The 14,250-nt window shown below is 41.2% G+C and overlaps 1 protein-coding gene across 5 annotated transcripts in view; it reads right to left on the bottom strand.

Moving 5' to 3' along the window:
• Positions 1-1,667: 1,667 nt before the first annotated feature.
• Positions 1,668-14,250, bottom strand: part of LOC128692842 (G-protein coupled receptor GRL101) — a 104,285-nt gene continuing 91,702 nt past the window's right edge. For 2 of the 5 annotated variants that reach the window (XM_070092072.1, XM_070092075.1), the window contains 11 exons: positions 13,071-13,142; positions 12,665-12,739; positions 10,367-10,438; positions 9,770-9,968; positions 8,518-8,716; positions 7,425-7,572; positions 7,156-7,247; positions 6,194-6,411; positions 5,498-5,672; positions 4,416-4,608; positions 1,668-2,877 (listed from right to left, as the gene is read on the bottom strand). In XM_070092072.1, coding sequence (XP_069948173.1) covers positions 2,736-2,877; positions 4,416-4,608; positions 5,498-5,672; positions 6,194-6,411; positions 7,156-7,247; positions 7,425-7,572; positions 8,518-8,716; positions 9,770-9,968; positions 10,367-10,438; positions 12,665-12,739; positions 13,071-13,142 — 1,585 coding nt within the window. In that variant the 3' untranslated portion in view covers positions 1,668-2,735. The remainder of the gene's footprint in view (positions 2,878-4,415; positions 4,609-5,497; positions 5,673-6,193; positions 6,412-7,155; positions 7,248-7,424; positions 7,573-8,517; positions 8,717-9,769; positions 9,969-10,366; positions 10,439-12,664; positions 12,740-13,070; positions 13,143-14,250) is intronic. The other 3 variants (XM_070092076.1, XM_070092073.1, XM_070092077.1) reach the window with 3 other exon arrangements.

The raw sequence follows: 14,250 nt of genomic DNA, 5'->3' as shown, positions 1-14,250 counted from the left end.
CCCGTTGGTAACCTTCATATAACATCTGATCTTCCCGTTGGTAACCTTCATATAACATCTGATCTTCCCGTTGGTAACCTTCATATAACTTCTGATCTTCCCGTTGGTAACCTTCATATAACATCTGATCTTCCCGTTGGTAACCTTCATATAACATCTGATCTTCCCGTTGGTAACCTTCATATAACATCTGATCTTCCCGTTGGTAACCTTCATATAACATCTGATCTTCCCGTTGGTAACCTTCATATAACATCTGATCTTCCCGTTGGTAACCTTCATATAACATCTGATCTTCTCGTTGGTAACCTTCATATAACATCTGATCTTCCCGTTGGTAACCTTCATATAACATCTGATCTTCCCGTTGGTAACCTTCATATAACATCTGATCTTCCCGTTGGTAACCTTCATATAACATCTGATCTTCCCGTTGGTAACCTTCATATAACATCTGATCTTCTCGTTGGTAACCTTCATATAACATCTGATCTTCCCGTTGGTAACCTTCATATAACATCTGATCTTCCCGTTGGTAACCTTCATATAACATCTGATCTTCTCGTTGGTAACCTTCATATAACATCTGATCTTCTCGTTGGTAACCTTCATATAACATCTGATCTTCCCGTTGGTAACCTTCATATAACATCATCTGATCTTAACATCCGTTGGTAACCTTCATATAACATCTGATCTTCCCGTTGGTAACCTTCATATAACATCTGATCTTCCCGTTGGTAACCTTCATATAACATCTGATCTTCCCGTTGGTAACCTTCATATAACATCTGATCTTCCCGTTGGTAACCTTCATATAACATCTGATCTTCCCGTTGGTAACCTTCATATAACATCTGATCTTCTCGTTGGTAACCTTCATATAACATCTGATCTTCCCGTTGGTAACCTTCATATAACATCTGATCTTCCCGTTGGTAACCTTCATATAACATCTGATCTTCTCGTTGGTAACCTTCATATAACATCTGATCTTCCCGTTGGTAACCTTCATATAACATCTGATCTTCCGTTGGTAACCTTCATATAACATCTGATCTTCCCGTTGGTAACCTTCATATAACATCTGATCTTCCCGTTGGTAACCTTCATATAACATCTGATCTTCCCGTTGGTAACCTTCATATAACATCTGATCTTCCCGTTGGTAACCTTCATATAACATCTGATCTTCCCGTTGGTAACCTTCATATAACATCTGATCTTCCCGTTGGTAACCTTCATATAACATCTGATCTTCCCGTTGGTAACCTTCATATAACATCTGATCTTCCCGTTGGTAACCTTCATATAACATCTGATCTTCCCGTTGGTAACCTTCATATAACATCTGATCTTCCCGTTGGTAACCTTCATATAACATCTGATCTTCCCGTTGGTAACCTTCATATAACATCTGATCATCCCGTTGGTAACCTTCATATAACCTCTGATCATCCCGTTGGTAACCTTCATATAACCTCTGATCATCCCGTTGGTAACCTTCATACAACCTCTGATCATCCCGTTGGTAACCTTCATATAACATCTGATCTTCCCGTTGGTAACCTTCATATAACATCTGATCTTCCCGTTGGTAACCTTCATATAACATCTGATCTTCCCGTTGGTAACCTTCATATAACATCTGATCTTCCCGTTGGTAACCTTCATATAACATCTGATCTTCCCGTTGGTAACCTTCATATAACATCTGATCATCCCGTTGGTAACCTTCATATAACCTCTGATCATCCCGTTGGTAACCTTCATATAACCTCTGATCATCCCGTTGGTAACCTTCATACAACCTCTGATCATCCCGTTGGTAACCTTCATATAACATCTGATCTTCCCGTTGGTAACCTTCATATAATGTCTGGTTATAAATACTGACAAAGCTAATACGGTTTTCAATGATAATGTTATAGAAATATCTTGATCTAAAGTTTTGCTCACCCCCGGAAATACACAAAACCTTGGCTGAAACAACTTACAAACAACCCACGTGTTGGAGAGGTAACCTTAGATGACGTTTCGCTTCTTCCTGGACCATTATCAGACTTTACTATACGAAACAGACAAAGCAAACGCGATAGTAATTATGGACAAGATAGATTATAGTGGAAAAATGAACATGTTATTAGAAGACAAGGATACTTACATGCCCTGTAAATCGCATTGTTTTCTGAGCTTCTCCCTCCGGGGTTTAGCGCTTCCCCGTGAATACATCTAATAACGGTACACAGAAAAATGAAAAAGGCAGTTAAAATTTGGAATAATACTCTAGTTTTATGTTGCCACTTTTGACGATAAAATTGTGATGTTGGCCATGACAAGCTTTTGTTTGTGAATGATAATGACAATAAATGATTAAGGATGATTTAACATGTTATGGTGTGAATGATACGAGCCTAACAATATCGAATAATTTTATGGTCATAGGTGGATCTTGAGGGACGAATAGGAGTGAAAGCATATATGATGATGTAAGTGTTGCTGTGGGTGACATCTGGTGATTAAGGAATTAGACATGTAGCAGTAATTACCGTAGTGACTATAGTGTGAATGGTTGTAGTGATGAAGATAACTCATCTCAGTAAATCATACGAAATATTTATGACCCAATTCTATGTTATTTCTTATAATTAAGAAGGTTAATGTGATGAGAGGTTGCCGGTGATATTTTTCTGTATAATGATGTAGTGATGCAAGAAGAACGAGGGTGTCTAGCCTCAGTCATAGAGTTCATGGTGGTGTTTTGCGTGCTTCTTGCGTGAGAGTTGTCTGGAGAGCTGCGTATGCGTGTGGTTGGTCAGCTCACACAGGGGAATGATCTCTCTCTGAGATACCGCCCATTCTTCATTTGTGTTCCGCCTGTGAAAGGAAGCATAATAAATGTGTTTAACTTGGGGATAACTCAACAAAGTCACACGAAGTGTTTATTTCCACAAGGGTCTTATGTATCAGTTTTTTTGCTACTAGATTAAAGCGAACAGTAGGTGTAAGAAAATTGCATTATATCTCTATCCGGCAGAGAATCGAACCCGGATCCATTCGGCTGAGCATCAGCTATTCAGAAATATGAGAACAGAGAATAGCATTCTTTAAGATGACATTATAGGGTATTCCTGGAGTTTGTATAAACAGTTTAGAAAACCGACAATTTGATCAATATTCCTGAGTGTATCAAAGAAATAAGCTTTACCGTCCGAGCTCTCTGAGGTGTACCAAGAAGTAAACTCTGACGTGAATTTAGCATTCAAAAGGACTGGCTTCGTATGTAAACAAGAAACAGTGTGTAGAACTTTTTATCTTACACCGCTGCATGTACTCTAGTCATCCCAGACCACGACACTTAACAAACACAACATAGAAGACAAAGCAAGAACCACGTACCTACCTTTCAAGAAAAAGAGGGTCACCTAGCGCTCATAGATGGCTCCAATTCTGAAGTGAGGAATTAGAACTATCCTCCCTTTGGAAAGACACAAATACAGTATAATGAGATCCTTCACTGACAACGTTTCACTCAAACAGTGGGATTTATCAAGTCTGTTTTCCCCATCATGTCAGTATTGTATACTATTCTTATCTACCTTCCTTTCCTTGGATCAAACTTGACTGCTCAATACCCCAGCCATTCCCCAGGCCCCATATAACTTTTAGGGATTTTGAGCTTCCTCCTGATCATTATGATAATACGTACTTGCTTAGCAGAGACCTAGAAGCAACAGACTTAGCAGCCAGGGCTGTAGACTTAAGCCACACGAAAGAGCAGCAGATACAGAATCATTAACTCTTAACATGACTCACCTGTAGATGACTCCGGTAGTCATAGCTCTTGTTGATGGCAAAGCGTAAAACCGCCGTATGTGAACAAGCCTTGTAAGGTTAAGACACATGTGGAACAGTTGGGTATGTTTATTGATGAACCGTTTCGCCTACACAGTAGGCTTCCTCAGTCAAATACGAAGGGAGCAGTAGTATTGAAATAAAAATGATGTAATCAGTCCATTAATCTCCGAGACAAAATTATTTGAGGTGGTCAGTCCCTCAGCCTGGAGAAGAGTTCAGCTTTATGGTATGGAACGATATAATCTTCAACTTTGAGGTTAATGGTTGCACAAGTGTCTCAATTCTTCAATCTTCAACTTGTCGGTATTTTCTACAGATTTCAACAATCCTTGTAAGCACTAAATATAAAACATGAAGCATATACCTGAACAAGACTAAGACTTGAAGATATGACAGTATTAACTATACACATAAACATATTAAAAGACACAGAATCGCTAGCGAGGAACACTAACCACGTACTACAACAAGACAACGAAGTATGAACTAAAAACCTAACCCATACACTAAACTAGAGCAACACATGGGCGCAATAACTACAAACCTAACCCACATACTTGGCCACAACATGACCCACGGTGCCGTGAAGAGATTGTGACCTCCTAGGCTGGTGGCCGCGGGTAGAGTTGAGGTGGTTGACATGCGGGGTGAGCAAATGGAGAGCACTAAGGGTCGACAGAGCCCCAGGGGTATGATCCAGGTCACCCAGGGTCAGCGTGGGCTTCACCACCGTTGTCCTGTCATCAACAGCTTTACAAGGGGTAGACGAGGTCAAGAAGTAAACAACAACAATTTATGTAGTTGAGACGAGGTCTTGAATCAGGAGAGGTTGCCACTTGAAGGATTGGATGAGGGTATCAGGTCATGGATTAGAAGAGACTGTGTGTTAGAGAGTTTGAATAGCTGCAAGTTAGTGGTTTAGAATTGTTGCGAATTACTGAGTTATAAGATCTGAGAAGAGGAATGGCGATGGTGCAGTTCGGAGGGCCATCTGAATTATATCAGCACGCTCCTGGAAAGAGTGATTGAATGATTGACAATGAGTGTTTTTTAATGAGTGGTTTTTTTTTCTTTTTTATCGGGTCACCCTGCCTCGGTGGGAGAGAGCCAGTGTATTAAAAAAAAAACTGCGAATTTGTGGGTTTATAAGAGCTGCGAGTTAGTGTATTAGAAGTGGAACAAGTTTAACAAGTCATGAGTTATATAAAGCAAAGTGTTAGTTTAGTGAGGCCATGCTGAAGAGCTCTCTCTCTCTTTTACCATCAAAGTTTACATTTTTAAAAAATTATATGATGTGAAACAAATTAAATTTGTGCGGCAGAAATACCGACTGCATAATTTTTAAATTATTATCAGGATGCCTGGTCACAGACCGGGCCGCGGGGGCGTTGACCCCCGGAACTCTCTCCAGGTAAACTTTTTATTACTATATTTATGAAGTAATAAACCCGTAGGGATTTAGTGCTTCATAGGCAGTAATTACGTTTGATCCAAGGACAGGAAGGTAGGATTTTTACAATCATTACAGTATGTTTACATATAGCAAATCAACCTATTTCGTTGTTTTCCCACATTCACAGCGTTGATATGTGAACGACCTATGAACATGAATGTTAACTGTGTATATGGACAAACTAACCTGTGCCTGTTGAAGAGTTAGTGGCCCTGCGTGAGATGGACCACCTGAAGGAGGAACGCACGTTGAGGGCGCGCTCCCTGGCCTTGCTGAGGAAGGGCGCCGTAGACACTGTGTACAACAAGGGGTTGATGGCCGCGTTCAGAGGCAGCACAAACACAGCCACCCAGGCGAACACCTGCCACAAGGGTATGCACATGTGTATTCGGCATGAGGCTCTGAACGCTATGATGATGACTCTTGCACATATAGACGAGGATTCTGAACACCTAAATGATGACTTGGAAAACACGATCGATTTCTGAATAAAACTTTTTTTTTTTGTAATTATTTTTTTTCTGTTCTTAGTGTTTATGTAGTATTCTACCAGGACCCACCTGAGGTAACAGGCCCTACCTGAGGTACCAGGAACTACCTGAGGTACCAGGAACTACCTGAGGTACCAGGAACTACCTGAGGCACCAGGCCCTACCTGAGGTACCAGGCCCTACCTGAGGTACCAGGCCCTACCTGAGGTACCAGGCCCTACCTGAGGTACCAGGACCTACCTGAGGTATCAGGACCTACCTGAGGTACCAGGCCCTACCTGAGATACCAGGCCCTACCTGAGATACCAGGCCCTACCTGAGATACCGGCCCTACCTGAGGTACCAGACCCTACCTGAGGTACCAGGCCCTACCTGAGGTACTAGGACCTACCTGAGGTGGTATTGTGACTCCTGCGAGAGACACCACGCCTAGCAAGATGATGGGCAGCCAGCAGGCGGCATCTGTCACTACTATAAGAGTCATCTTTCTGGCCATGCTGGTCTCCCGACGCTGAAGGTCGCTTCTGACGGCGGCGCTGGAGGTGCGCGCCGCCCGATACATACCCCAGTAAGATCCGGCGATCACAGAAAACGATGCCAGGTTCAGCACTGAACCACCAAGAGGAAGAAAACAAAAGAATAAGTTTTAAAAGTTACGGAGTGCTGGGAGTCGAAGGAGTTACAGCGCTCTGTGCAATACATGACCATACACACACACACACGCGCGCGCGCGCGCGCGCACACACACACACACACATAGATGGGACATAGCAACAAGGGGTCACAGTTGGAAGCTGAAGACTCAGCTGAATCACAGGGATGTTAAGAAGTATTTCTTCAGTCACAGAGTTGTCAGGAAGTGGAATAGTCTGGGAAGTGATGTAGTAGAGGCAGAATCAATACATAGCTTTAAGAAGAGATATGAAAAAGCTCATGGAACAGGAAGAGTGACCTAGTAGCGACCAGTGAAGAGGCGGGGCCAGGAGCTATGAATCGACCCCTGCAACCACAATTAGGTTAATTAGGCGAGTACACATCCCCAACATACGCACCCTACCACCCCCCATTCCTAACATACAGAAACACACACACACACACACACACAAATGGTGGAGACAAGTTCTACATATAATTCTATACATATTCATTTACAGTCGTTCATTACGACTTAATCTAAGTTCATCGTCTACATATATTTCTAAAAGCAGGTATAATATGGCTCAAAAGGCCAGAAACTATTAATGCCAGTGACCAAAGATCACAAGGAGGAGCCAGAAGCCAAGACCCTGACCCAGCAATATACATCGGTGAATACAAATAGCTGAGTAACAATCAGTGAGCACAAACACGTACCCAGGAAGAGGAAGACGGAGTACTGCCAGCCGCTGGGCTTCTCGTGAGTAATGTGGAGAGCCAGACACACCCCAGATCTCCCGTAAAAGTTCCTGCAGGAAAATCAGCATTCATTATGCCTACGTATTTCAGCCTGGCTTTCTTTTGTGCCTAACAATATTTTATTTCATGCAAGTTACAGTACCTGTATACTGCAGAAAAGAAATAAATTATTTATATTTGTAAAATGGTCAGCGTTAAGAGGAACTGTGTGTGTGAGGTGAGCTGACCTGAAGTAGTGTATGTCAGCGAGGGGTAGCGCGGCGAGGAAGGCAACACACACCCACACCACGCCCATGATCACCTTGGTCCACCTCATGCTCAGACGAGGAACACGAAACGGGAAGACGATGACCACGAGGCGCTCCAGCGTGATTACTGCCGGCCAGGGAAGAGGGACTCGGTCATCAAACACGCAAGAAAACATTTCGGGTTATTTACCATTATATACTCAATAATAATCCACATGGAGACAGACACTCAGGAGATTAATTGATCCTCTTCAGCAGACGAAGATAAGGGGCACGAAATATACAGATCAATTAATCTATTGAGTTTCTGTCTCTGTGTGGGTATTACTGAGCACTGACAAGTGCTCATTGCACTTTAGTTATTTACTATTATATGCTTATGTGAAGCGGTAAACCAGTGCGGGTGTTTCAGCTGAGGGTGTAACAAGAGATTCCGTCATGTGTAAACTAACAGCAAACCACGGAACGGGTGGGGTTAGAACCCATGGCAAGTGAGTCGTTAGAAAAGCTACTCTTGAAGCGGAACTTTGTCCCAGTCTTCGGGTTACTATAAACCCGGAGGGCTGATAACCCCAGAAGGCCAGACATTGTGGCTTACGTTGCGCTCTTACGCTCCTCTTTCCCAGGATTTTACACAACGACTCTGTGATGATTGACGAGGAAAGTACCAGAGGTGTGAAGACTAGTTATGAAGAGTGGAGAAGGAATGTTGTGTAGTGACGACTGGAGCTGATAACACAAGGAAGTCGTTATTGATGTGATGACTTTCCGTAACGACCCTGTGAACGAAAGCAATGTATGATGTAAGCACCGGTGTATACACACCGGGGTATATACACGGGATATATAAACCAAGAGGTGTATCTCTTGTTGTATGTACTTGTATTGTACATTGTACACTACAAGTTTACTGTAACCCTGGTGATGTGAAGATGAAACGCAGTCTTAATGCTCATTATTGCAGTTAATAAGTTTTAAACTTAACCCCATAAACAACTGGAGTAGAAAAGGGGGAGGGAGGGTAAATGGGTGAAGATGTTGTTACCTGTGAGGGTGAAGATGATGTTGCTACCTGTGAGGGTGAAGACTGAGAGCTCGCTGGAGAAGGTGGAGAAGAACCCCGCCAGCTGGCAGAGGGAGGAGGTTCTCCAGAAAGCGTCGTAGATGAAGTAGACACCGCGGTAGAAGATATCTACTGCGGCAATGATGAGCAGGTAGAGTCCCATGCACAGGTCACCCAGTGCCAGGTTGGTGATGAGGAAAGAGTGCACCTGGGAACCAGCAAATCAATCATCGCTACTGCAACCTTACTTGCTAACGCCTTTGAAACTGGCAGACATTTAAGTAATATTTCCGAAGGCGTTATATTTAAGATAGTAGCTTTTTCAGGGTAATACATTTTAAGGAAATATACCGTTTAAGGTAATATGGTAGATCAATTAATAATGGAAAAGGTTTTACCATTTAAAGTTCGTGCGATATTATCTAAAGTGGCATAATATAATCATTATTGATCAAAATTCGTAATATGTCTATGATAAGCACTATTGCTCAATAATAGTATACAGCATAAAAAAGTATATACACACAGGTGTATATCTCTATATACAATGTGAGTTTAAAACCAGTAAGTAGGATTAAAGTATCTTTGATGTTAGTGAAGGTGAACTGCCTTAATTACCCGTGTGAAGTAGATAGGTGTGAAAATATGGTATAAAACTTGGTGATAGATACCGACAAATTGGTTAAGACAGACACGTAAGCAAACACTAGGACATATTTATTAGAAAACGTTTCGGTCCTTGGACCCTGATCACTTCTAACATACAGAGGTTAAAAAGAATATATATATATATATATATATATATATATATATATATATATATATATATATATATATATATATATATATATATATATATATATATATATATATATTATATACCTATATATATAGGCGGAGAGCGAGGTGTGAGTGACATATAGTGACTTCAGATCACCGTATGTCACTCACACCTCACTCTCCGCTTATATGTACCGTTTTTTTTTTTTTTTTTAACTTCTGTAAGTGATCAAGGTCCCAGGAACAAAACGTTTTCTAATAAATATGTCCTAGTGTTTGCTTACGTATCTTCCTAAACCGAGTGAAAATCTAAGGGACTGAATGGTATATTATAGCTTCTCAAGAATTAATTTGTCTCTTTATTCATATAGTTAGACATAAATCAATAATGATAATCATACAGACAAATTTAAACACACTTTGCTCACCTAACATTCTTATTTTCACCAGACTTCTCAATAGGTTTCATTTCCCTTCTCACCTTATTATCATTCGCGTAGAGGAGCCGCCACACGATGACGAAGGAGTTGCCGAGGAGAGCTATGAAGCCCAGGACCCAGACACACACCCTGAGCACGCTGTTGGTCATGAGGTCCTCACACGAACTGAACTCATCTGGAGGAGGGTGGCACCAGCCCACCTCCCGCGCCAGGCAGCAAAACCGAAACTCGTCTGTCCACCTGCCCAGAGGAGATGGTTCTTATTTTGTGTTTGATTACCTGCTCAAGAGGGGTTCTTGTTTGTGTGTGTTTGACTACCTGCTCAGAGGGTGGTTCTTGCTTATTTTTTGTGTGACTACCTTCTCAGGGGGTGGTTCTTGTTTGTGTGTGCATAACTACCTGCTCAGGGTGTGGCTGTTTGTGTGTGTTTGACTACCTGCTCAGAGTGGGGAGAGGGGAGAAGAGAGGAAGGTACTGACATCAACACTCACAGGTGGTGGAGGCTGGTGTTAACGGGGTACAGAGAACATCAACACTCACAGGTGGTGGAGGCTGGTGTTAAGGGGGTACAGAGAACATCAACACTCACAGGTGGTGGAGGCTAGTGTTAAGGGGGTACAGAGAACATCAACACTCACAGGTGGTGGAGGCTGGTGAGACCAGAGAACACCCTCGGGTCCATCACACTCAACTGGTTGTGACGGAGGTCTCTGGGGGAATGGAACAGAGAACACACCACATTAAATCAACACATGACCCCCCCTCTTATTTTTCACAAAATATTAAAACAATACCTGTCATTCGGTCTAGCTAGAGACACCTTTAGGGAGGGACTGGCTGTACATGTGTAGTACTATACAGTACCAACAAGATGATGAAATAACGCATGTGCAACATCTGGGTTATCTTTATTGTAGACGTTTCGTCATTCAGTGGCTTTTTCAATACAAATTTAAGGATATAACTGGAAGACACTAGAACAGTATATAGAAGATGACGTAATCAGTCCCTCAGGATTGGAGTTAGTGAAGTGCATCGTAGTCGAGAAGAGTCTTCTCCACTAAGGTATTCTTACCAACTCTAAGGTTAAGGGACTGATTACCTCATCTTCTGTATACAGTTCTAGTGTCTTCCAGTTATCTTAACTTTGTATTGATAAAGCCACTGGGTGGCGAAACGTCTACAATAAAGATACCCAGATGTTGCACATATGCTTAATTCTTATTCTCGAGAGAGACTATCTAGAGAGTGTAAACGATACACTTTGTTGGTTGGGTTAACGCAGGGGTCAGCGAACTTTTTTGGGTATTACCCAAAAACAAATTTGTGTACAGCGAAATTACCCAATAGATTTAAAAGTCCACAGAATCCGGAAAAACACACAGATCATTCAAATTCAAACTAGCTTACTGAATCCATTTGTGTGGAGAATAGTCATAAAAAGCAAGTACGTATTATACGCGATACAGCCACTTTAAAAATACAACACAAAATTAACAAAATAATATTTGAGCACTTTCAAATATCTATAAATGGAATCATAAATTCTAATAAAAAAATATAAATATTGCATTGTATACTCCTAACTGTTATGACAAATCACAAAACACTACCTGACCTTCGTCATCGAAAGTCTTAAACCTACTAACATAAACAATGAACTTCTACTGACTGTAAGCAGAGACAATTTTTGATAGCAAGATAGAACACTAGACCAAAAGTTAGGTGATGGTGTGTCAACAATGAGACATGCGGCTGTCGTGCCGGCTCCCGAGTCACTGCAAACACTCGCAGTGTTGCCAGCCACTGCAGTCCTTACCCGTTATACATCATTTAATTTTACATTTACATTTAAGTTTATTAAGAAACTACAAATTATTTGTTTGAAAAAATATAACTTTCGTAATTTGCCTCGTTTATTAAATAAATTTTTGTGTAATTTTATATATATTTATTGAGTCTTCATTCCCGAGATTTTCATTTTTACCGCATTTGAGGTAATTTATCCCAGTTCCCCCGACCCCTGGGTTAATGGGTCAATAGGGCTACACGTAAACTTTTCAGCATAAGCCAAAAATAATTTAATCTCTCGGAACAGGAAATAAAATAAACTCTCTGCATATAAACTCGTACACTGAGACTAATGCACATGTCGGTGTTTATACCCTGTGAGCTCTGCTACATTACATGAAGTTCTTGCTTTATAAGTTACGAGTCTAAAATTAATCGGGTAACGTGTGTAGCGTCACTGTAATTTTACTATCTTAAGATACCAGCTATTGCTCGTAATAGCAACAAGAGAGGGGACAGAGGCCAGGTACGTGGCCTTCTGCTTAGGTGATGAAAAAGAAACATGTACAACCCTAGGGCATCTTTACAACCGAAACCTATCGCCTGCACAGCAGACGATAGGTTTCGCCTGCTGTGTAGGCGTTATATACCATTAATAATATGGTAAACCTTACTATCTTAAAAACCCTTATTCTCAGCCCTCCCGTCCCTCCTCTATCCATTTTTCTTGTCATCATTTGCTTAGACTCGACATACCTCCCTGAGGGAGTCCTAGGTCTGGCAGTCATCACATGAGTATTTCAGAGCGGCTGGTGAAAGCTTATATTCACCTATGGCACTTTATCATTTTAATTAACTTTCATCTGTATGCTTCTAACTCTTTTTGTTTTACCTAAATCTTAAGGAATACAAAACCAACAACAGCAACAGTAACAGAAGCCTACCCCATCGCCAGCAACATTAACAACAAAAACCTACCCTAAACCAGCAACATTAACAACAGAAGCCTACCCTATCACCAGCAACAGTAACAGCAGCAGCCTACCCTATCACCAGTAACAGCAGCAACCTACTCCATCACCAGCAACATTAACAACAGCAGCCTACACTTTCCTCAAGCAACCGTCACTAATTCTGATACTTACAGAGACAGTAAAGTGGACAGTCCGCTGAACGCGCCGCCAGACAGGTGACTCAACTGATTGTTGGATAAATTTCTGCTGGGGAGAGATGGAAAAATATTATTACCAAGGGAGAAGTGTATGTGTATGATATCCTACATGTGGTTGCAGGGGTCGAGTCACAGCTCCTGGCCCTATGTGTGTGTGGAGCAGACATACATATCGCCTTAAATACACCCAGAATTAGAACAGCAAAAGTAAATTAATTAAAAAAAAGGCAGTGAAAAATAAACAGCCAGATGGAGAAATAGAGAGAGACAGAGAGAGAGAGAGAGAGAGAGAGAGAGAGAGAGAGAGAGAGAGAGAGAGAGAGAGAGAGAGAGAGAGAGAGAGAGAGAGAGAGAGAGAGAGAGAGAGAATTATTACTCACAGATTGAGTAGTGAGCGAAGTCCTACGAAGGCGTGGCAGGAGACGTTCCTCATCCCCTGCTGACTCATCTCTCTGTGGGAGATGTTTCATTAATATTCACGCCCACAACACACGCCCACCATACACACCCATAAAACACCCGCCATGCCCCCCCATAATGTACTCCCACCACACACACACACAAACCTCAATAACTTCTAATAATCAGGTAAACGACGAAAAAAAAATACATCAGTCTAATTTACTCACTTCTAAAATACAGTAATTAATAAGTTATTAATAAACTAGGTAAATATTGTTGGTCCAGGCAGGTAGCGATCATATAATATTCACGGGGAAGAGCTAATTCTTCATTGTAAAAAAAAAGATCTATTTACACTTTCTTAACTTACATTACTGTGTATAATGTGCAATCAGTCACATTGTTTCCTCCATGTGAAGACTATGTAATGAATAATTAAAGTGCAATGAACACTTGTCAGTGAAGACAAACTCCGGAGATTAAATTGATTTATATATTTCGACCCCCTTCTGGGATCCTCTTCGTCTGCTGAATTACTAAAATGTAATGAACACTTGTCAATGTTCAGTAATAACCCACATGGAGACAAACTCAGATTAACTGATTATATATTTCGGCCCCCTTCAGCAGATGGAGAGGATCCCAAAGGGGGGGGGTAGAAATATACAGATCAATTAATCTCCTGAGTTTGTCTCCATGTGGGGTATTATTGAGCACTATACGTAATATCTTTTAATAAACTCCAGACTCGCCAGGAACTTGCATCGTTGTTCTTCTTAAACTGACGTCGCTTGTAGTGAATGTTTAAAGTTTCTTACAAAGCTCAAGTTTTCTCATGAATGCTAGTTTGTTCCTTTGGTTGCGTAGTTTCTCAGGTGGCATTAATTACTCCACTAGCAATTCAAATTTATTAGGTTACTGTGAATATGTATAAGGTTGAATGGAGATTTGACATTACCGTGGGAGTAAGAAAACAAATGATCCAATTAGGAACATTTCAAAGCTGGTTGTGATGCAGACGTAACACTGCAGTCACTGTACTTGCATTACTAGCGCTCCGTGTCCAAGTATACTATGCATACCAGTAAATGTATGTAAGTTTATTTTGGTACAGTTACACATAAGTACAATTATCATAATCAATTTCCACATCTCTAC

The sequence above is a fragment of the Cherax quadricarinatus genome, chromosome 38 (assembly GCF_038502225.1).
Source record: "Cherax quadricarinatus isolate ZL_2023a chromosome 38, ASM3850222v1, whole genome shotgun sequence".
Taxonomy (NCBI): domain Eukaryota; kingdom Metazoa; phylum Arthropoda; class Malacostraca; order Decapoda; family Parastacidae; genus Cherax; species Cherax quadricarinatus.
Note: the sequence above shows the minus strand (reverse complement) of the source record. Positions and strands in the feature narration are given on the sequence as shown.